The following is a 25,160-nucleotide window of genomic DNA, read 5'->3' as shown; positions in this document are numbered from 1 at the left end:
TATCAGTTTTCTTACTGAGCAGAACCACAAAATGGGAGTGAAGAGGAGAGTTCCAACGTTCATAAAGGGCAGTATCAAAGGCTAGTAGGAAGATTGGTATATCTGGTTTATACATGATTCGAGTGAGAGACACCTGCATGCAATGGACAGATTTCTCCAATATCTTAAAGCTACACCAGGGAGAGGATTGCTATTCCAAAAATGTGGAAACTCGTCCTTAGAAGTATATACTTATGCTGATTATCCAGGATCCATTACTGATCGGAGATCAGCTATTGTGCTTTTTCTATGTGGGAATTTTGTAGCATGGAGGAGTAAGAATCAAAATAACACTCAAGGTGATTGTGAACTATTATGGCTAAAAATTATTCTAGACAACCTCATAGTCAAATATGAAGAACCAATGAAGTTGTTCTACGACAATAAATGTCATTTGTATAGCTCATAATGAAATTTAGCACGACAGAACAATATATATTGTTGAGATATATAAAACCATTAAGATAGCCTCACCCAACAACTTAAGCTTTTAGGTTGAATTGGTTTTTTACATGGTATCAGAGCCTCGGGTTCGATCCTTACCGCCCTCCACTTTCTCTTGTGGAATTTCTTAGCACAGGTAGATGGGCCTGTGCATTGTCCACCCTTCAAGCCCAGTGGGCTCTCGTGTGAGAGGGCGTGTTGAGATATATAAAATCATTAATGTAACTACACCTATCAGCTTAAGCTTTTGGGTTGAATTGGTTCTTTACATGGTATCAGAGCCTCGTGTCTCGGGTTCGATCCTCGCCGCCGCCTCCCACTTTCTTTCAAGTGGAATTTCTTTGTTCGCACAGGTAGGTGGGCCTGTGCATTGTCCACCCTTCAAGCACAGTGGGCTCTCGTATGAGGGGGCGTGTTGAAATATATAAAACCATTAATGTAGCCTCACCCAACAGCTTAAGCTTTTGGGTTGAATTGGTTCTTTACATATATTAAGATCGACTATCACTTCATCAAGGAGAAATCAGATCACAGGCTGATTACTACTCGATATATCCCTTCATTGGCAAGTTAGGAATGATAACTTAGGTGAGTATTATAAATATTAAAACTAATAATTATGTTGTTAAACAACCTTACTGTAGATTCACAAGATTACGGTAGATTCTTTATATGTTAGCTTAGGCTTTCTTTTTATTTATTGAGAGCTCACCTCTTGTATGAAAGATAGATCATATTAATATTTTCTTTTAGAGTTTTCAGATCTGATACCAATATTCAGATTCAGAATCAAGCGAATAAGGAAAATACAATATTTTCTTTACCTAAATTATGAAATTATGGTCAATTACTAAAATAAATGGAAAAAATGATAAAGGTAAAATGAAGTACACTTTTAAAAGGACTCTCACCTTGTAGACGTCCTCAAATCCTTTGTCATTTCCTTCAATGGTATATGTTTGAACAGGAATTCTTCCCGGAGGTAAGTCGGTTATCTGTGATGGGAGAATGCAAAGAAGTAAGCGTTTGCAACAGAAAATAAATTTAAATATTAAATTGTGAAAGTTGGTAAAAACAAGCCAAAGTGAAACAATCAACATAATATTTCCTTCAAAAAGTTTTCAAAGAACATGATAAGACAGTCTAATATCATAACACAAGGATGTAAAAGACCAAATTCAGGCGTCTGTCAGCCCCCACTCTGCATGACATACCACAGAAACTCTGTTTAGACCATGAAGAATTTGGACAAGATTGAGACGAAATACAGGATGAATGTTGGCTATAGACATCGAATAAATTCAAACATTGTCAAGGCAAAGGAGACAGACGTAGAGGGAGGGGAAGGGAAGATGTTTGGCAACAGAGTCATGGACAGAAAAAACTAAGTACCTGTGTTAGTGACATATCACCATATAAAGCAAGTGCGAGTGTCCTTGGGATGGGAGTGGCAGACATGGCAAGAACATGTGGAGCCATATGCGCATCACTCTTTGAGGACCCATCTGTAGCAACAACTTCCCCACTCGAATTTGAAGATGTAAAATATAACTGAGAGAAAGTAGTGAGACCATAAACAATAATATTATTAAAAAAAATCAGATAAAAAAAAAAAAAAAAGAGAAATGACGACAACACATCTGGGAGTAAGAAGTATAAGCCATATGCAAGATGCAACTTGCAGTGGGAACGAAGATACAATTTCCATGAAATCATAACATGAATGTTTACCACAGTGAGCTACACTTCTTTAAATCTATCCAACAGAATAATTCTTGTACAGGCCTCGCAAATGATCATCAATCAGCTTTTTGAAGGTTATTCAGAAGAACTAAACTCAAGTAACTATCTTATTTAACTCACAACATTCTTGTGTTATTTTAGACCATGTAAACATCTTATGCTGAGAACTATCCATTGGAATGGAAGCTACTAGCTCAATTTTATATCTACTTATATTTTAAGGAACACTTAATAATGGGGGTTTGAACATCACGTAGTATACTTAATTATACTTGACTAATTAATTTTGTGTCAAATAGGCATCACTTCAATCTTTATTCCAAATATTCTAACTACATTTGATTTTTGTTATTTGGTTTACTATAATTATTTGTATAATCTATATTCTTATTTAACTATGCAAACAGTTCTAGTTAATTGCTATTAGTAAAACCAACATTTTTATATCATATATGAAACTTCTAACACAATATATATGTATAAACCAAGAAGTAGTCATTCCATTAGACTATGTAACAAGAATCTTGCTTTGAAATATAGCCATATCAACATTTAGCACAGGTAGGGGAATCTCCATGTTAGACATGCAGAGGGAATGGAATGATCTTTTGTTGTTAAGGGCATTGATTCCTTATTGCTTTGTTTAAGGTAATAACTCATCCTACTTTTTATTTCACTCCTTTCTGTCTAGTAAATTCTTTGATCATGTTCATGGTTTTCATACAGCTAAAACCTAAAACCACTCCCCGTTAAACCCGACTAGCGAATGTGGGGTGAGTTTTCATACAGCTCAATGGCATAAATTGATCCATATAGCAGATAACACCTAGTGGCACAAGGCTTGGTCAATGTTGTTGTTATATGGACAGGGACGCATGCATAATGTTGAGATATATAGTCCCACATTGATTGTGTGGGCAACTAATGTGGCCTTTATAAGGCTTTGGGCACTCTCACCCTTTGAGCTAGCTTTTGGAGTGGTGTATCCCAAGGTTCTTTACACATAATATAACCATAATAAAATCCTGAACAAGAAATGTGAACCACCTTACTGTTAAACCTTCCTCTTTGAATCACACCAAAGCGATGCTGCTCATCCACCACAGCAATACGTAAGGCTAAGAATTCCACATTTTCTGCTATCAAACTGTGGGTACCTATGACCATCGAGATTTCTCCAGTCTGGATACCCTGAAACACCATAAATCAGATAAAATTATAAGAATTTCATAAATGCACATTGATTAAGAAAAAAGGGGAGTATTCATACCTTACGAATCATCCGTGATTGTTTTAGTGGGGTTGAACCAGTGAGTAAAGCGACAGTTGGCTTGCACTTGACCTCATCCAAATTTTCAAGCAAATTAAGCAAGTGTTCATAATGCTGGATTGCAAGCAACTCAGTTGGAACCATGAAAGCAGCCTAATCATGAGACAAGAAAACCTGATATTAATATGCATTAAATGTTAAATTTTTTCTAAAATGAATAAAATCCATAATGATAATTGTAAAGAACCAATATAACCTAAAAGCTTAAACTGTTAGGTAAGGACATCTTTAATGGTTTATATTATACTCTAACACGTCCCCTCATAAGAGACCCCATTGGGCTTGAAAGGTGGATGATGCATGAGGCCCTAACCTACCTATGCTAAGAAATTCCACAAAGAAAATGGGGGGCAACGAGGATCGAACCTGGGATACTGATACCATGTAAAGAACCAATTCAACCCAAAAGCTTAAGCTATTAGGTGAGGACCTTTTTAATGGTTTATATTGTTGAGATATATAAAACCATTAATGTAGCCTCACCCAAAAGCTTAAGCTTTTGGGTTGAATTGGTTCTTTACATGGTATCAGAGCCTCGTGTCCCGGGTTCGATCCTCGCCGCCCCCCACTTTCTTTCAAGTGGAATTTCTTTGTTCGCAAAGGTAGGTGGGCCTGTGCATTGTCCACCCTTCAAGCCCAGTGGGCTCTCGTGTGAGGGGGCGTGTTGAGATATATAAAACCATTAATGTAGCCTCACCCAAAAGCTTAAGCTTTTGGATTTAATTGGTTCTTTACATATATTATACTCTAACAATATGATGGAACCCAAAATATTCAACAGCAAAGATAACAACAACTGAATAGTAAAATACTTCCATTATCTCAGTATTCATCAAAGAGACACTAACTAGTAAGCATAACAAAGAGATAACATGAAATACAAAGGAATAACAAATAAAACACCAAAAGACCTCACTTACTCTCAAGCCAAAATACCTAGGCCAAAGAGATCCCAAGAGATCCTTTCTAAAACCCAATTCACCAAAATAATCAATATCCCCCTATCACCCTACACACACTCCTTTTATTCTATACTTTAGGAATATTCTAGAATAGTTTAGCTAATTCACTAACTAACTTTGCATTGCTGAACTTGGGCCCACTAGTCATAGCCCATCAATAAACCCATCAATCACCATTATGATATGTGAAAGGGATATCAGTATCGGTGTACATAATTACAAGTTGTATAGAGAGAAAACGTAAGAAAATGAAGGAAAATGATATTCCAGAGCTTGCGAGAGGCTCTGGTCTCTCCATACTCAACCCAATACATTCAACATACCCCCTTATCCTCTCTTATCTTTCCTCTCCCTCATGTGTCAGTCACACTTCGTGGGCTTGCTTATGGCCTGATCCTCTATGGCCGTTCCTCACATACACCCTAGTGATGGGTGGCACTGGCATCCTATCAATATGCTATACATTCAAGAATCTAATGAGAAACCAAGGGATTAAATAGACAAACTAACTGGATGCAAAATAAAATAAAAATAAAAAACAAAAAAGAGGTGACCTACCTGATATCCAGAGCCAATAACCTCCATGCATGCAAGAAATGCTACAACAGTTTTACCACATCCAACATCACCCTGAAAGTGTCACAAGAATAAAATTTTATGCTGTTCTTATAATGAATACTATAGATCACCAAAAACCCTACCCAAATTTTTTTTAGTGCTCCACATTCCAATCTTTCTTGGAATCTTCACTTTTTTGGTAACTTAAATGCTAGGGAATCATCTGAAATGGAATCTCCCTTTGGATCTTCTTAACTCTGTTCTTTTGTCCTCTAGTCTTGTTAAAAGGATTTGGTCTCTTGATCGTTCTAGGGTGTTTTTAATCCTTCTTCCAATTCCTAACTCATTCTTTTGATACAATTTTGTTCCATCCTGATAAACCTCTTTGGGAATCCTAACTTTACCTTTTAAGGTAAAGTGCTATATTTGGACAGCTGTGTTTAATATAATTAATACCAATGACATGTTGCAAGTCCGTATCTCACTAAAGGCTATTTCCCCTTATATATATAGGGAAAAATGTTGCTGCTTTTGCTGCAGAATTTTTTTTTTCTGCCATGCTCACATAAAAGTGAGCGTTGTAAAAAGAAGAGAGAGAAAAGATTAGTGGGACCCACTCATTTTTATGTGAGTGTTTCTTACAATGTTCTATAGCTGTTTCAGTATGGAACTTTTATTTGGCCTCTTTGGAGAGTGTTGGGTGTGTCCAACTCCAAGGTCTTTGGACCAGTTTTTGATGACCAATTTTGCGGGTTTAGGAAGAAGTAAAGAAGACAAATTTTGGTGGCAATGCTCTGTTTATGCTATTTTGGTGCATATGGATGAAGCATAATTCCCGTATCTGTAACAAGAGATCTCTGGGTGAACAGCTTCTTCGGAATAAGATTAAGCATTTAGCTTGTACTTGGTGTAAAGCACATGGTCTTCTAAAAGGGGTTTCACTAATAGATTTGTTTGGGGATTGAGTAGCTTTGCTTCATTGATTTTTTTTTTTTCTTTGGTTTACAATCTCTTTGTAATCTTTAACTTTTATCATAATCATATTCTTCTTTTATCCAAAAAAAAAAAAAGGTTGGTTACCGAATAATGACGATCATCTTGAAAGATTAGAGCTTTGACTTGGGGGCTAAAGTTAGAATCCTCACTTTGATAGAAGTTAAATGTTGAATTGAATTGTGTTTGCATGCTTGGGGGACTTGTTCAATAATGCCCTGATTTCTACCGTTACATTTTTTATTGCTAGGAAACAGGAAGTACATGAACCAAGAAACAATTAGAAGTGAATGGAATAATGGATGAATATGATAGAAAAGCAACATCAAGATAAGTGAAATTCAAACCTGCAGTAGCCGATTCATGGGAACTGGCCTTTTTAGATCCCAAATAATTTCTGAAACAGCATGCAGTTGACTAGAAGTAAGAGAATATGGAAGGACCTCCATAAACTTCTTGGTGAGACAAGACCATTCCTCTGTACAAACAACATTATGTTCTGGTCTTCTATACTTATCTAGCAATCCATCCTTTTCTATTTGTGTGCCTAGACCTTCAAGCATTTGGAATAAGCGTCCTAACTGACAAAAGACAGGAGAAACAGAGTTAAGAAGATCCAAAGGGAGATTCCATTTCAGATGATTCCCTAGCATTTAAGTTACCAAAAAAGTGAAGATTCCAAGAAAGATTGGAGTGTGGAGCACTAAAAAAAATTTGGGTAGGGTTTTTGGTGATCTATAGTATTCATTATAAGAACAGCATAAAATGTTATTCTTGTGACACTTTCAGGGTGATGTTGGATGTGGTAAATAATTATTACAAGAAAGCATGATAGAGTAATAAACCACTGGGGAAAAGGTCAAACAATAATTGCAAACACCCAGCATACAATTTGCCAGGAAAATCATTCAAAAGCAAGAGATGTGATTATTATCATGAACATTGAGAACTCCTGAATTTATTCTTAAAAGCTGTCAACTTCACAAAAATTTAGGTGAACCTTTCGATAGAATCAATTCTGAATTGAACAGTCATAGAATGAGCTAAACTGTGACCAAGCTACAAGGATTTAAAAAATTAAAAAGCACTTGTTAATAGTAAGTGAAAGTAAATGATACATACAAAGAACAATGGTCAGTGGTAACTTTCAAATAGCTAACTGAAAGAAATGACTTTATACATGAAATCATGTAACCAAAGGCTTGTAATGGTAGCAAAATAAGCAAAAGAAGTATAGAATTATCCATAGATGATACTGCAAATAAAATCAGATATAAAATAATAACCTCACCTGCAGGTAAAAAAATTCATCAAATATAAATCTCTTGCGGGCCAAATCAGCTTCATTAACATCCTTCGGTTTGTGGATCCCAAAATATGCCTATATTGTTGACATCAAATAATATAAAATTTCAGTGAAAATGTGTAGAAACAGATGACAGTAAAATTCGGAAAGTAGGAAAGAATCAGCAGTTTTTTCTTTGGCAAAGAGACCATAGAACATAAGGGCATTCCTCAAACTAGAAGCAGTTTAACACATTTACTAACAAATATTAGCCTAGATTCATAGGCACAAGTGCTCCCAAGCTAGATGGATATTTGCATCCCCAAATTGATTGATTTAAAAGACTTAGTGCATCCACAGCATCTAGGAGAAGTATGCAAGTTAGGAGCCCTCCCTAGGTTGTGAGGCAGAGTGCCTGATTGACCTGACCATTTTGCTCTCATCCCCTCCTTTCAATCGACCACTTCGGACTTATTGTTTTTCCTGGTCCCTATCCTGAAGCAGAGACGGACATTGGGGAAAGACATGGAATAGTCTAGATTCATTAGCACATTAGCCCATTTAGCACATGTTAGAATATTAGTCAACAATAGTTATTACTGCAGATTATAGATGTTAATTAGCTACGTAATTAGTCCTTGGTTAGCTATTATACTTAATGTACTCACATTATAAACAAGATTGATTGTGTAGACACAAGATAGAGCTTCTTCCAGATACCATCTGTTTCAACCTAGTCTAAAGCAGTATCATCAACTATGAGGAGCATTAGCCGTTTCCACTATACTGAGTTCCCATGGAACTCCTTTGTATACCTTTTCAACTGTTTTATATTTGTTACGAGCCAACAAGTCAGAGAGAACTGAGAAAGACAGAGAAAAGAGAAAAAAGAGAACAATGCTGCAAAGGTTTATTGAATCTCAACAGAAAAAAGGAGAGAATTCTACTTCAAAGGGTTTCCCCTTCAACAAAGGGTTTCTCCTTTTACAACAGAGCTAATAATGCTCAGCTTTCCAATGCTAACAATTCAGAACCCCCCTCTCTTCTATCACTTCCTACTATTTAAGCTAAGCCCCTGCTCTTACAACTAACACCTGACTAATTGTATCATTAATTTGTAACTGATTCTATAACTTTCTGACTAACTCCCTAAATTCCTATATCCTATCAATTGCAGCCCCCTAAAATTCCACCTTTTCCTCAAGGTGGAAACTGGGGATTCTCCCTGCATGAGTTTTTTGGCTGTTCATCTTCCCACCTTGCTTTCCTCTGTTGTAGACAATTTCTCAGTCTTCATCCACATGCTCGTCTTCCACCAATATTGTGATTTGCATTTTTTTCCTGGGCACATATTCATCGATTTATACAATTGGCCACACTAAAAGGAAGAAGACAAATATATCAAATATTCATATTGTGCATAACTAGCTGATACAACTATTTATAAGAGCCCGTCTACTTTTTTTCTCTCTTTTTTCCATGTCTTGGTTACTTGAGGATGACTTGTTTCCTCTCTCTCTCTCAATAAATTTCATTTTCTCCTGATACTACGACACTTTTGCAATTCATCAGCAAGCACAGTTGTATATTGCAGATAATAAATTAAAGTCTATCCTGCCAAGTAGGTGCCAAATGCCAATAGTCAAATTTTCATGTCAAGTAGGCAAAATGATAAATAATTTCATCAATAAAGAATTCTAAAAGTTAGAGATACTAACATCATGAAGATTTAACAATCCAAATTCCTCTGTGATATCTTTAGGAATTGGATCAACATCAACAGGCAAGGCTTGTAAAGCTCTGGAAGAAATAAAATAGAAATATGTTTAGCACATTGTGACAAGGCATTCTGTGTCCTTTCTTTAGCTAAGAGGATTGGTATAACCCATACTTATTAGGTAATTTTGGAGCTCAAAATAGAAAGAGAAATAAATACACATGTAATATTTCCATGACAACATGCCAAGCATGGAGAGAAGCATTGGAATGACAAAGTTTCCCTTCAAGCATAAGTAAAATGGAGTATGTAGAATGCAAGTTCAGCAACACACTCACTACAATCGACTTAAAGGTAATAATTTAAGATCATATCTTATCACAAGTCACACAGTTAACATACCTTGGATCTATCATACAAAGCGATGGCTAAACAAAGGGAGATAAAAATCATAGGATTCAAGCTGGGAGGTTGGAATGGAGGAATGCTTAAGGTGTTATATGTGATTAAAAAAAAAAGTGCCTCTTAAGCTCAAAGGAAAACTTCACCACACCACCATAAGACTGATACTTTATGGCACTGAATGTTAGGCAATAAAGGATCAACAAGAGCATACTATAAGTGTTATTGAGATCAGAATGTTGCATTAGATGACCAATAGTGAGAAGATCAATAGAAGCTCCAGTTAGAAGGGTTGATCAAATGGAGAATAGTCCAATAATTAGAGGTAGAAGTAGACCAAGAAAGACTCCAAGTCAAACCATTAAAAAGGATTCACATCTAAACGGCCTCTCGTAAGAATTGGTTTTTGTTGAATATCAAGATCCTTAAGAAATCTGTGGTTGAATTGATTCTTTACAATCAACATTAACATCTTTATCCCAAACTAGTTGGAGTCGGTGGCAAATGAACCCAAATGAAATGTATGAAAAGATTAAGGGAAAAAGAATAAAAATGAAATTTAAATATAACATATACTATATATAACACTGTTCTGGATTATTTAGAGATGGAAACGGAAAGAAAACTGGAAAAAGGAAGAATATCTTTTTATTGATGAGAAAACCAAATGAACATACAAGAGACACTTCTCTTGCCAAGGGACACTCCCCTTCTCACTGAGCACTCTTAGTCACTATACTGGAAAAAATATCACCCTATCCTATTGAGAAGAGTGAAGACAACTCCCCCTTTTATACAAAAAAAACCCAACCCACCTAACTAACTAACCAACCCTTTAATCATTGTGTATACTCTTTCATTCTTTTAGGATGATTATCCTTTCCCTTCTAATACAAATTGTATCAATACCACGCCCCTATGAAACAACCTTGTCCCTAATGTTGAAGCCCCAAAACTGATGCTGAAAGGTATGCAGATCGTACAGTGAGGCATCCTCGGGCAATAATGTTCCCACTGAAATAGGAACTGAGCTACCTACTCTCTTTGTTGCAGCACTGCGTCTCTCTCTACAACAACACCGTGTGTGTCCCTAGTGTTGTGGCAGAAAAATGATGCTCAATCTCCATGTGTAACTCTTCTTTGAGGAGACTCTTCTCTTGGATGATGAAATATCACATTTTCTCTAGCATTATCCACTATTACATTAATTAGAATGTATGAATGTATTGTATTTAATTATGTATAGAACTGTACAACAGACCTCTATTTAAAGAGGTTAAATAACCTAATGGGCCAAGCCCAAATAACCTGCTAGAATAACAAAATAATAAATAATACAATGCTATTTAATATTATATTATTTCTAACACTCCCCCTCAAGCTGGTGCATATACATCATAAACTCCCAGATTGTTACATATATGATCTATTTGGGGACCTCTAAAAGCCTTGGTGAAAACATCTGCAAGTCGATCACTGGAATTGACAAATGCTGTTTCAATCTCTCCTGACTGAATCTTCTCTCTAACAAAGAGACAGTCAATTTCTATATATTTGGTCCTCTCATGAAAGACTGGGTTAGAGGATATATGCAATGCTGCTTGATTGTCACAAATGAGCTGCATGGGCTACTGTTCACAGAGATATAATTCCTTAAGCAACTGTTTTAGCCAGATGAGCTCATAGGTTGCATTTCGCATTGCCCGATATGCTGCCTCTGCACATGACCTTGCAACCACAGTTTGCTTCTTACTCTTCCAAGAGATCAAGTTTCCTCTAAGGAGAACACAATACCCCGAGGTGGATCGTCTGTTTGAAGGATAACCTGCCCAGTCAGCATCTGAATAGCTAGATACCTTTGCATTCCCTTTATTTGTGTATAATAAACCTCTTCCTGGTGCTCGTTTGATATATCGAAGAATCCTGATAACTGCATTCCAATGGGAGTCACAAGGAGAGTCAAGGAATTGACTTGCCACACTAACTGCAAAAGAGATGTCTAGTCTTGTCACAGTAAGATAGTTCAATTTTCCAACTAATCGGCAATAACGACCAGGGTCTGCCAATAGCTCCCCCTGTCCAGGTAACAGCTTAACATTAGGATCCATAGGTGTATCAATAGGCTTACATCCCAACATACCAATCTCATCTAGGATATCCAGTGCATACTTCCTCTGACAAATGGAGATGCACTGCCTAGACTGTGCCACTTCGATCCCTAAGAAATATCGAAGTCTGCCAAGATCTTTGGTCTGAAACTGATTGAATAGGTACTTCTTTAAGTGATCAATCCCAACTTGGTCGCTGCCAGTTATAATGATGTCATCAACTTTGTAACGCCCGACCGCTTCAAGAATCAATGACTATCCCTTTTTAAAGAGCATTCCTCGACCAGGGGTGTTTTTGAGGTACTTGAGGATTCTATAAACTGCACTAAGGTGTTTTTCCTTAGGAGAATGCATGAATTGGCTAACCATGCTAACTGCAAATGCAATATCAGGCCGAGTGTGAGATAAGTAGATCAGTTTCTGCAGGCTTGCACCCAAGCATACCTGTTTCTTGTAGCAAGTCTAGGATATATTTCTTCAGAGATAAGAAAATTCCTGCCTTGCTACGAGCAACTTCCATTCAAAGGAAATATTTGAGTGATCCAAGATCCTTCAGTTCAAACTGATTAGCTAAACCCCACTTTAAAGATTTTATTTCCTCCCAGTCATCACATGTGACAATTATGTCATCAACATAAACAATGAGGATAGCAATTTTGCCATTATCGGAGTGTTTAAAAAATAAAGTGTGATCAGTCTGAGCTTGGATAAATCCTCTTTCTTTAACAACACGAGTAAACTTTTCCAACCACTCTCTAGGGGATTGTTTAAGTCCATAAAGAGACTTCTTCAACATGCATACTGAACCATCTCCCTCTTCAAAACCAGGTGGTGGATCCATGTAAACTTCCTCATGTAAGTCCCCATTTAAGAAAGCATTTTTACGTCCAATTGATGCAAGGGCCAATCAAGGTTGGCAGCAAGTGATAGTAGGACTCGGATAGAGTTAAGTTTGGCAACGGGAGCGAACGTCTCCTGATAGTCTATCCCGTAAGTCTGAGTAAATCCTTTGGCAACCAATCTGGCCTTATATTTGTTGATGTTGTTATCTGCATTAAATTTTATTGTGAACACCCATTTGCAACCTACAATTTTCTTTCCTCTGGGAAGTGCCACGGACTCCCAAGTTCCATTTTTTTTAAGTGCATCCATTTCTTCAAAGACAGCATCCCTCCATTTAGGGTCATTAAGTGCCTCTTGGATATTTTTTGGTATGTTTGTACCATCTAATATAGTGTTGAAAGCACGAAAACCTGGAGATAACTTTTCATATGAAATGTGATGAGAAATAGGATGAGCAGTGCAAGATCTAATAACTTTTCGAAGGGCAATAGGCATATCTAGGTCAGCTGTCCCAATGTTCTCAAGTGCATTGCTGGAACTAGGACTCGGGTCAGAATACTGGCAGTCTAGAAGATCTTGAGGAGATTTACGCCTGCTGTAGAATTTTCCCCATTTACCTGGAGGATCTCCAGTCTCTGGTACAGTTGCTATCCTTGTCTCCTGTACATTAACTCCCCATGTCTCCAAAGGTAAAGGAACAACAGATGTTTCTAAGGGTAAAGGTAAGACAGTAGAATTATTTGGAATCCAAGACTTGTCTTCATTTACACCGATAGACTCCCCCTGAAGAGAAGTCGAGGGAAAAAATGATTGTGTTTCATAAAAAGTAACATCCATAGAAACAAAGACCTTTCGAAGAGAAGGTGAGTAGCACTTATAACCTTTTTGATTAGGAGGATACCCTATGAAGACACATCTAACAGACTTTGGATCAAGTTTGGACCTTTGATGTGGAGGAATATGAAAAAAAACCACACAGCCAAACAACTATGGAGGAAGAGAGAGCCCGAAAAGAGGGAAAAAAACGGGTAAGGCAAGATATGGTAGAATGAAAATTCAGGACACGAGAGGGCATCCTATTGATGAGATATGATGCAGTCAAGACAGCCTCCCCCCACAGGTATTTAGAGACATGCATCGTAAACAAGAGGGCTCTAGCAACTTCAATGAGATGTCTATTTTTTCTATCAGCCACCCCATTTTGTTGAGGGGTGATAGGACAAGAACTTTGATGGATGATACCTTGCTTGGTTAGGTAATCACCAAGAACAGAATTAAAATATTCAGTACCGTTGTCAGTTCGTAGGATTTGGATAGAGGTCTGGAATTGAGTTTGTACCATAGCATGAAAAATTTTAAAAGTGGTTACAGCTTCAGACTTATCCTTTAGAAGATATACCCAGCATACTCTAGAATGATCATCAATGATGGTAATAAACCAACGAGTTCCAGATATATTTTTTTCACGAGCTGGGCCTTAAATATCACTATGAATCAATGTAAATGGAGACGAACATGATAATCTCTGGGGAGAATAAGAAACACGAAAATGTTTTGCAAACTGACAATCATCACAAAAAAAGGAACTTGATTTTTTATTGATAAATAAGTTTGGAAACAGCTTTTGAAGATAAAAGAAATTTGGGTGTCCTAAACGACGATGCCACAACAAAACATCATTACAATCGTCTGATAAACATAAAGAGTGATTTGCAAAAAATCTCTTTTCATGAGAATCTTCTTCAAAATAGTAAAGCCCTTCTTCCTCTCTAGCACTGGCAATCATCAGCCCCGAATCATGTTCCTGAAAAACACAGATTTTGGCAGAGAATTTAGCAACACAATTCAATTCAGAGGAAAGTTTACTAATAGAGATAAGGTTACAAGTAAGAGAAGGGACATGAAGGACAGAATTCAGAGTAATATGTTCAGAGAGCTTAATGGATTCCTTTCCCGCAATATTAGAGAAACTACCATCAGCAGTCTTTATTCGTGACTGGTGATAATAAGGGGTATAAGAACAAAACAAGGATGCGTTACCTGTCATATGATCAGAAGCTCCTGAATCAAGAATCCAACGACTACTATGATCAACATGGAATGCCATACCTTGTTGAGCAACATGACTAGTTGCCTTAGCAGATTGAGACATCACTTTCTGAAATTGCTCATACTGAGCTTTAGGGATGAATACACCATCGGAATTTGGAGAGGTACGAGACTCCTCACTCTTAACATCAGAAGAGATTTGATAAGCACGACTCTTGTTCAACCCCTTTGTTTTCCAATTTGGTGGTTTTCCATGAATTTCCCAACATTTTTCGCGAATGTGACCACTCTTATTGCAATGAGAACACCATCGGTCAGAACGTTTTGCATCACTAGGGGGACGAGGAGTATGTTTTGCTACTAAGGCAGATACATCAGAGGATTTAGAGTTCTTGTCTCCCAACATTACCTTTCGGCGAAGTTCCTCTCGTCGTACCATAGAAAAGGCAGCTGCAACAGAAGGTAACGGGTTCTGACCCAATATCCTTCCACGAACATCATCAAGATCACGATTAAGGCCAGCAAGAAAATCATAAGAGACGTCTTTTCTCTAAGTAACATTTAAACCTTGCATTAGCTTCTAAACCTTAAAGATCTGCTGCATCATAAAGATCCAACTCCTGCCACAGAGTTTTTAAAGCAAGAAAGTATTCAGTAACAAACATCCCCTCTTGATGTAACTCTCTTACCTTGGTGTTGAGTTCAAAAGCCTGAGAAGCATTGCCCAGGTCAAAATAATATTCTTTAACGGCATCCCAAATTTCCTAAGTCGTATCAAGAAACAAATAAGTTTGACTGATATCAGGATCCATGGAGTTAGTCAACCAGGTCATGACCAAGGCATTTTCAGTCATCCATTTATCATAATCCGGTTCATCAGCCTCGGGTTTTTCCTTTTTTCCATCAAGATACCCCATTTTCCCTTTTGCTTGGATAAACAGCTTGACAGATTGATGCCATTGCACATAATTCTTACCGTTTAAACGATGGTTAGTAATCTGTATAGCTGGGTTGTCTCCGGAAGACAAGGAACAGGGAAGAGGAGAGACACCGGAAACATTACCGGATGATTTTTCAGAATGCTTATTCTCAGCCTCAATATTTTCAACTTCCATCGTTCAAAAAGGAAGGAGAGGAACAGGTCACGAAGAGGAACCAACTGGACCCAGCAAGAAGAGTGCTCCAACCGTGATTTAAACCCCCAGAACAGGAAGAGGAAGATCAGGCGAGTCGATCTGTGGAAGCCGAGTGACAAACGGAGGCCGACAGGGCGGCGCGTGGCTCACACGTGCCGGAGAGGCTGTTCTGCTGTGGCGGCGTGTTCCTAAAACCCATCAAAGTTGAGACACTAGCTAACGGGTTCCTAAAACCCAAAAGAGCATAACCTATTTGGGTTGAGACACTACCCATTCTAAGTCCCTTTGTCGGGATCTCATCAGAACTTAGACAAAGCTTCAATCTCATCTCCTCCATGATTTTCGGTGGTGAGGATGTTGGTGCATATCGCATAGTGCCCATACTTTTTCCTTTCATCTCAACTTCCTTCTCCATTTTTTCTGGCCTCAATTATCACCTCCTTTGTGTTTGTGGATTCTAACCTCATTGATTCCGCCATTCCAGTGGTTTCTTTGTCTTCCTTTTTTGCTACTATCTTCCCCATTGAGTTTCTAGATTCTAGTATTTCTACTACCACGCTCTGTTGTACCGCCTCCACCGAGTCTTGCTTTTGTTCCATCTCGGTGTTCTCTTCCCTCAACTCCAGTGTGTCTTTTATCCTTAAGTTGTGCCTTGAGACATAATTACACTGACCCATCAAAGAAAAACCCTCGTGAATTTTTTCTAATCCATGAACCAAGATGTGAGATCCATCTTCATCTTCTCTAGTGGTTTACTTCGCACCTAGTTCCAACTCTAACTCTTCTTGCACCTCTTCTAAAGTCTTTGTTCCTTTTTTCCCGAAGCACTCTGTTATCAACGCACAGACACCCATGGATGGAAACTTCCTCCATTTCCCAAGATTGCTTCTTCTTGATTTCTGAGGATAGCTTCTTCCTTTTTTCTTTCTCTCACTCACTTTTTGGGATCTTTAGCAATATCAATAGCATATCCTTAATCTCTACAATCTTGGAATACCAAGAATCAATTTTCTGGTCTCCCTCATTGTTTGAACTCTGCAGAGCTCCAATAGTTACATCCATGGCAGCCTCATCAAAGATCTGGCAAGTTGAACCAATTGTTATGGCTCAGGACTCTTTAGACATGAAAACGGAAAGAAAAGTGGGAAGAGAAAGAACAATATCTTTTTATTGATGAGAAAATCAAATGAACATACAAGAGACACTTCTCTTGCCAAGGGGCACTTCCCTTCTCACTAAGCACTCTCAGTCACTATTTTGTTAAAAATATCATCCTACCCTATAGAGAGGACAACTCCCTCTTTTATACCAAAAAACCCAACCCACCTAACTAACTAACTAACTCTTTAATCATTGAGTATATTCTTTCATTCTTTTAGGATGATTATCCTTCCCCTTCTAATATAAATCGTATCACACTATCCATTAAAATAAGCAATAAATGATTAAAAGCAAAAATAAAATAAAATAAAGTGAAAATAAAGATACACAAGAGTAAAAAAGAAAAGAATAAGAAAGTTAAAAAAAAAAAACAAATAAGAGAGATAAAAATAAATAAATAAGAGAAGAAAGATTGAGAGAAAAAGAGAAATAAAAGAGAAGGAAAAAGAAAACAAAATAAAAATAAAAAAAAGAGGAAAAGAAAGAAATAAAGTGAAATAAAGGAGAAAAAGGCTAAAAACGGACTATTTGGAATATAGGAAGAAAAATTAGTCTAACCCTCCACAAAGTTAATAGCTTTGCTCCAATTTGTCCTAAGATACACTATCCGTCAATCTATATTTCATTCTATTAAGTCTTGTTTTACTACTTTTCCCTAAGGAAGTTTCAATCTACCTTTTTTTCTCTCTGTGTCATGCTTTTGGTAATAAACTTTTATTCTTACCGGAGCATCGCTCAAACCATCTCAATCTATGTTCTCTTATATATCTATGTCCTAAACTAGATATCGATTTACAAAAAATTAACTTTACTAATAAGATTCTTACTAACAAGAATTTGGAAGTGGCACGGATTAGGGTTTCTCTCAATTGCTTCAGTGGTTAATTGTTCCTAAACTAGATATATATTTCCAAAAAGTTTAACTTTACTAATAAGATTCTTAGTTACAAGAATTTGAAAGCACAAACCTCGTAATAATGTCCCTAAGAAAAACTGGGTTCAAACCCCCTTTGGAAGGGTAGATGGGATATGGCCTCTCTTTAGCACAAACGGATAAATCTTTTCCATCTTCAAGCACATCGATGTTATATTCTCTCATCTCGTAGTGATCCTTAGCACGCATAGTCCTGACCTACTTTAAAATGCAACAATTATGTGCAGTCTTACAAAACTCTAAAATCAAATTAAAACAGAATAATCAAGAATAAGACTTTATCTTAGTGCAAGTATGAAAATAAGCAAGACAAAAGCACAGCAGATAAAATCATATAAATATAATACAAATCATAAATATAAGACATGATAGAATATCTACAAAATATCTTAAGAGGGAGAAAATGATGCATAATAGATTAGGATAATTAATGCTATTTTAGGGATAATTGTGTACCATTATTTTTATGAATCTTTTTAGGAACCTTATCTTATTCCAAGGGATTTTATCTTTAATAAGTTATTTGCTCCCTTATTTGATTAGAATTTGCAACGTAGTACTTAATTTGATCTTAGTATAATTAGGGGTTAGTGCCCTGTCTTTTTGTAACACATCATAATGCGCCATATCAATTTAATATCCTATTATTTTGAGTTTCTATTCTATCTTATCCTGCCTCCTTACCCAAACCTAATAATTTTGATAAGACATTTTAGAGCATGACCCCACCATAAAATAAGCAGTCATGCTTTCACCAGCTTTCTTTCTTGATCACTCTCTCTCCTCTTCCCATGGACCCACTCCCTAAAACGGTGTCTGCTAGTGCTCTTTCCCTTTAGGAAATATTTTGTATTTAATTTTATCTACATTCCCAAAATTCACTTTGTATTTGGAAAATAAAAAATAAACTGAATAAGTCTTTTGTACAACTTCAGCAAAATGTTGTAGGACCTCAACTCATAGCTGAAAATCATTTAAGAATCTCAATTAGAAAATTTATGAATTAAGGACCTCAACATACACATTAAAAAAAAGGCTTATATGGCACAAATATCAACATTAACATCACCAACACATTTATCCCAAACTAGTTGGGGTCGGTGGTAAATGAACCAAAAAAAAAGATACAAAAAGATTGAGAAAAAGAAAATGATAAAAATAAACTTTAAGTATATATATATATATAAAGATATAGGGAAATATTACTCTCCTTTTACATAAGATAATTTATCTCATGTTCTCTCACTTCGATTTTCGCACCCCACCTTTTTCTTTTTTCTTGTAATGGTGGGACCCACTTATTTTATCTCTACAACATAAGATAACTATCTTATGTTAAAGGAGACTAATAAAACCCATATACATAATAGTATCCGAAAAAAAGCAGTACACAATTTCAAGGAAAAATAAATTAAAATAAAATACAAACAAGGATATATAGGAGGACAAAAAAGAATAAGAAGGTAAGAAATAAAAAAAAAATCAAATCAAATAAAAAAAATTAAATAAAAAAAATTAAAAAATTAAAAAGGAATATAGGGAAAAAAGAAAAAGAAAAACACACAAATAAATAGGTAAAAGAAGAAAGATTGAAAGGAAAAATGAAATAAAAGAGAAGAAGGAAACAGAAAGTGAGGGTGGGAGATAAAGAGGAAAAGGACAAAAAACGGAACGTCTGGAACGTAGGAATAAAAACGAGTCTAACCTAAACCATGCTTATAGCTTTTCTCTACTCCGTCGTAAGACACAATGTCCGTCAATCTATATCTCACTCCATTAAGTCTTATTTTATTACCTTCCTCCAAGTAAATTTCGGTCTACCTCTACCTCTCTTTATGTCAAGCTCTTAATAACAAACTTTCGTTCTTATGGGAGCATCCAAGGGCCTTATCATTACGTGCCCAAACCACCTCAATCTATGTTCTCTCATCTTTTCTGCCACCGGTACTACTCCCACCTTTTGCCTAATATCCTCATTTCTTATCTTATCCATCTTTGTATAACCACACATCCACATAACATTCTCATTTCCGCAACTCTCATTTTATGCTCATGATGCCTATGTGTTGGCCAATATTCAGCTCCATATAATATTGCAGGTCTTACTGCTGTTCTATAGAATTTTCTTTTTAGCTTAAGGGGAATTTTGCGATCAACAAAAAACTCAGTCGCACTACATCATTTTATCCACCCTACTCTAATTCTATGATTTACATCCTCATCAATCTCTCCACCTTTTTGCAAAATTGATCCCAGATATCTGAAAACATCTTTCTTGAGTACCTTGTCCAAGCAAATGCACGGAATCTTGATCTCTATCTCTTGCCAGAGAAAACTCACACTTCATATACTCAGTCTTGCTCCGACTTAACGTAAATCCTTTAGACTCTAACGTGCTTCTCCATAATTCTAGTTTTCTATTAACGGTGCCTTGGTCTCATTAATAAGCACAATATGCTCTGTAAAAAGCATACACCACGGCACTTCCTCTTGAATATCTTTTGTTAGTTCATCCATAACTAAGGCAAAGAGATAAGGACTTAGAGCATAACCTTGATGTATACCTACCGTGATAGGAAAATAATTTGATATTCCATTACAAGCTTTCACACATGCAGTAGTACTATCATACATTTCGTTGATTGCATCTACATACTTTGATGATACTTTTTCATTCTCAAGAACCCACCATAAACTTTTCTTTGGACCTTATCATAAGCCTTCTCAAGATATATAAACACCATATGTAAGCCCTTCTTCTTTTCTCAATATCTTTCCATTAATTGTCGTTCAAGAAAATGGCTTCCATGGTACATCTGCCTAGCATAAAACCAAATTTACAGAGACCTTGGTCTCTCTCCTCAAGTGATGTTCAATAACTCTTTCCCACAACTTCATAGTATGGCTCATTAGCTTAATGCCTCTATAATTAGAACAATTCTGAATATCTCCCTTATTTTTGTAAATAGGCACAAGCAAACTTTTCCTCCAGACATCAAGCATCTTAATTGTTTGAAGAATCTTATTGAAAAAATTGGTCAACCATTTTATTGCCACATCCCCCAAGCCTTTCCACACTTTAATAAGGACACCATTGGGTCCCAAAGCTTTACTGGTCTTCAAGATCTTTAAAGCCTCCTTAACTTCATGTGCTTGGATTCTGTGCACAAATCTTGTATTCAAATCATCATAAGCGTCCTTCAAGTCCACCTTGCTTTTATCACCAACCCCTTTAAAAAGCTTGTTAAAGTAGTTCATCCACCTTTCTTTTACCTTCATGTCTTTTACTACAAGTTTTTTATTTTCATCCTTGATGCATCTAACTTGGGTGAGGTCTTTACTTTTCTTATACCTCATTTTTGCAAGTTTATATATACTTTTTTCACCACCCTTACTCCCAAGATTTTTATACAAATCTGTGAAAACCTTGCCTCTAGCTAATCGCACTACTTTCTTAGCATTTCTTCTAGTTAAACGAAACTTTTGCAAGTTCTCATCATTAGGACTTTTATGCAAACATCTAAAGCATTCCTTCTTCTGTTTAATTGTTTCCTGCACCTCTTCATTCCATCATCACGTTTCCTTTATTTGAGATCCATTCCCTTTGCTTTCTCCTGACACCCTCCTTCCCACATTTTGGAGACACATAGCCATCTCATTCCACATTTCATTCGCTCGTCCATCCAACTCCCATGGTTCTTCCTGGAGCATTCTTTCCTTAAACTCCATCTGTTTTTCTTCCTTTAGCTTCCACCATCTAATCCTTAGGTTCTAGGCACTCTTCCGCATTTTGGGTACTTTGTTTAACCGAACCTCTAGAACTATCAGCTTATGTTGTGTAGTGACATATTATCCAGAGTAGACCTTACAGCCAACACAAGAAGTTATATCTTCTCTTCTAGCCAGAAAGAAATCAATCTAGCTACGATTTTGGCTGCTATGATAAGTGATTAGATGTGACTTCCTTTTTTAAAAAAAAAGGTGTTCACTAGCATCAAATCATAAGCTAGCGCAACGTTCAAGATATCTTCTCCGGTCTCATTTCTCGTCCCAAAACCAAAACCTCAATGAGTTCTATCAAAACCTCCACTGCTTTTACCAACATGACCATTTAGATCTCCTCCTATGAAAATCTTCTCCTCTAGTGGTATCTCCCAAAATTGGTTTTTCTCGTTTAATTGCAATCCGACTTGGAGAGCATACATATTGAGGATATTCAAAATTAAATCATCCACTACAAGCTTAACCAAAATAATCCTGTCGCCTTTCCACTTGACGTCAATCACTTTATCTCTGAAACTTCTATCGATCATAATGCCAACATCATTTCTACTCTTGTTTATACCTGTGTACCACAACTTGAAATCGGTACCTTCTACTTTCTTGGCTTTTTCTCCAACCCACTTAGTTTCTTGCAAGCAAACAATATACACTTTCCTCATCGCTAAAACATCTGCTAACTCCCTCAATTTACCCGATAAGGTTCCTATGTTCCAACTTCCCAATCGCATCCTTAACCCTTGGGCATCCCGCCACGCTCGCCCATCTGCATGTTGGGACCCAAACAGACTTGTCACCAAATCCGGGTGAAGATGTGGCGCCTTGCCTTGGGGCAAGAACCCTAGCCCATTTATCACTACACCCGAGACCCAATGTAGCACCTTGCCTTGTGGCAAGGGCCCTAGCCCATTTTTCGCTACACCCGGGGTCTAATGCAACGCGTCGCTATGAAAGGTATTGCCCCAACGAAAAATCATAAGGGTTCATCTCATAAAAATAGCTGCTTTTTATGGCCAGCTCACTACGCCCGACGCCAACCCTCCTCATTTATCCTAGCTTGGGACAGGCCATGCATGCAAGCACACATAGGCGGAGTTCTTATATGGCACAAATATGCTGATTAATAATTATTATTAGTTGTTGTTTTTGCACCTGAGAGAAGTTTAAAGTTGGCAATTTCCTCAACCTTCTCCCCTTCAACTAAGGAACTGGACACCCCTTTACAATTGTATTTCCAGTCAGATTACTCCTTATTGCATTGTTCGATTCAACAACCAATTTAGCTGGTTGAACTAATCAAACAACCCAAAGGTCTAACCAATTCAATCTCAGCTTCAGGTTTTTAAACATTGCCTAACGGTACCTTAAAAACAAAAATCCCAATGCTTCTAAGCAATTTTTTATTTGGGGGTAGGCAACCAAGCATGGCTCAAACTAAAGATTCTTCTCATACAGAATGATATACAGTTGCTCACTTATTTCAATTATTTGTAGAAACATATCAATTGAAAGAACCCTTGATAAAAGAAAAAGATGCCGTATATGAATCACTTACATATTCCTCTGGATTATACATATCCACGCAATTCATTTATATTAAAACCTTATCACCTTCAACACTCAATTTATGATAGCATCTATCAACTTGAGAAAAACCAATTCCTCCAAATTAAAAACTCGCAATACAACATTAAACAGGGTTGGGGAGTAAAACAATCGCACCTTGCCACTCACACATGCTATGTCTCCCTCTTGATACTTTTCTTCGATTCTTTTAAGGAAAGGTCTAAAGGTAAAACGTGAGCCACGAAAAAATTTCTTCAGATGTAAATAAATTGTCTTCTCTTGCCCATTAATAGCATTGCCAGTCATATGCTCAAAAGCTGATTCACTGTCTGCAATCTGACAACCCACAACCACCTCAAGAAATGAAAATGAACAATTAGCTTTGACTCCCCTGCAAAGGAAATAAAAAGGTTATCAACATAAATAATATTCAATCACCACCTGTTTCTTAAATATATAGCTGAAAGTTATTTTATAATTGTTGACAAGTACATGGACCATATAAAACTCAATGATAGAAGTGGTCATGAGCAAATTATCCCAAAACATCATGTCATAAACCAACTATCTTAAAAGCTTAAGATGTTGGATGAAGGTACATTAATGGCTTTATGACATATCTAACAAAAGCAATGAAAGTAATGATTAAAAAGTTTAAACACTTTAAAATAGATAAGTATAATTAAGAAATCAGTTTAACTATATGCGGATGCAGGAGCCACTTAAGTAGTACAGGAATGGAGAAAGAAGAGGTGACTTTATGGTTCCTCAACCTTATGCTGATATCTAATGATTTTAGAAGTATTAGAAGCTCAGACAGGGCATTAATGATTTAATAATTCTCCTACTTACAGCTGAAAATCTTAGTCCTATGACAATAATTGCATATATGCTAAGTATGAATGTTGTTGAGTGGGGAGATGGAATATGTGGAATGAAAATTACTTTACGTAAGCTTGGTAAAAATAATAATTTAAAAATATAATGGGAAGGTAGAAAATTAAAGATTTTTCATTTTCACTCTTGATTGGTGTTAGAATAGATATGATTAGATATGATTAGATTTGAATACATTACTTTCTATCTGTAAATATTCTTTTTGGATTAGATCTGGGCTTCTCACTTAAGCCCATTAGGGTCTCTATATATTGTAACTCTTTGTATTAGATTAATACACAACACATTATTTTATATTCAAGTTGGTACCAGAGCTCTTTAGTTCTGGGGACCTTCGCTTTCGCTTAAAACTTCGTTCTCGCTTTAAAACCTAAGCCCACTGCTTAGGAATCCTCTTTTCTTTGCCGTGCGTCCTTCCGGCAAGCCATAAAGGGCTGTAAGCTCCTTTAGAATAATTTCCGAACGCGTCAGCACCTCCGACAGCCACCGGAACCGCTGCCCAGCACTGTTCAGGCTGCCGGAGAAGTTTTCCGGCGAGTTTTCGAACCAAACCACCCGCGATCAAGAGCCTCTCCTCTCGGCGACAAAGTTTGTGGAAGTCCGACCACCATCGCAGCCGTCACGCGCCGTCGTTCTCCTCTATGCGTGGTGCTCACGCGCCACCTTCTGTCGGCGCGTGTGCACTGATCCGGAGGAATTTTTCGGCCGTTCTTGGACAGAAAAGATCGTCCTCTACTCCCCTTTTCCAGATCTGTGATTGGATCTTTGTGGGTCTCATTTTTTGTTCGTGCCTCTTCTTGATTTGTGATCAAGTTCGTTCCTATTTACTTAGTTTATATCCTTGTGATTTAATATAATGGCAGCAACTTCTCCTGTTCATTCGGAGGTCAGTTCTCCCCCTCGTCCTGCCAAAAGTTCTCCTAATATCATCTCCACCAATGTTGGGCCCATTACCTCTTCAAAGTTGAAGGTATCTATTAATTACAAGAACTGGGCCACCTCTGTTCGAGTTTGGTTCTTTGGACAGGGACATGGGAACCATCTCTCGACTAAATCTACTGATATTCCCAAGGAAGAAAAATCTGATTGGGAAAGGATTGACAACCAGCTTCTGAGTATCCTTTGGTAATCGATTGATCCAATCGTCTTGGACATCTTCTATTCTTTTCAAACTTGCACTGAAGTGTGGGAGGAAGCAAAACACCTCTACACT

The 25,160-nt window shown here is 37.0% G+C and overlaps 1 protein-coding gene across 2 annotated transcripts in view; it reads right to left on the bottom strand.

The window, feature by feature from the left end:
* Positions 1 to 25,160, bottom strand: part of LOC133294577 (ATP-dependent DNA helicase homolog RECG, chloroplastic) — a 53,229-nt gene that overhangs the window by 15,861 nt on the left and 12,208 nt on the right. For both annotated transcript variants that reach the window (XM_061493262.1, XM_061493264.1), the window contains exons 6-15: positions 23,207 to 23,441; positions 17,739 to 17,902; positions 9,073 to 9,154; positions 7,361 to 7,450; positions 6,417 to 6,650; positions 5,077 to 5,148; positions 3,497 to 3,649; positions 3,274 to 3,417; positions 1,876 to 2,034; positions 1,395 to 1,478 (exon numbers count right to left, since the gene is read on the bottom strand). In XM_061493262.1, coding sequence (XP_061349246.1) covers positions 1,395 to 1,478; positions 1,876 to 2,034; positions 3,274 to 3,417; positions 3,497 to 3,649; positions 5,077 to 5,148; positions 6,417 to 6,650; positions 7,361 to 7,450; positions 9,073 to 9,154; positions 17,739 to 17,902; positions 23,207 to 23,441 — 1,417 coding nt within the window. The remainder of the gene's footprint in view (positions 1 to 1,394; positions 1,479 to 1,875; positions 2,035 to 3,273; positions 3,418 to 3,496; positions 3,650 to 5,076; positions 5,149 to 6,416; positions 6,651 to 7,360; positions 7,451 to 9,072; positions 9,155 to 17,738; positions 17,903 to 23,206; positions 23,442 to 25,160) is intronic.

The sequence above is a fragment of the Gastrolobium bilobum genome, unplaced genomic scaffold (genome assembly GCF_033153095.1).
Source record: "Gastrolobium bilobum isolate Gb01-03AN ecotype WA unplaced genomic scaffold, APGP_CSIRO_Gbil_v1 utg23415, whole genome shotgun sequence".
NCBI classification, from domain to species: Eukaryota; Viridiplantae; Streptophyta; class Magnoliopsida; order Fabales; family Fabaceae; genus Gastrolobium; species Gastrolobium bilobum.
Note: the sequence above shows the minus strand (reverse complement) of the source record. Positions and strands in the feature narration are given on the sequence as shown.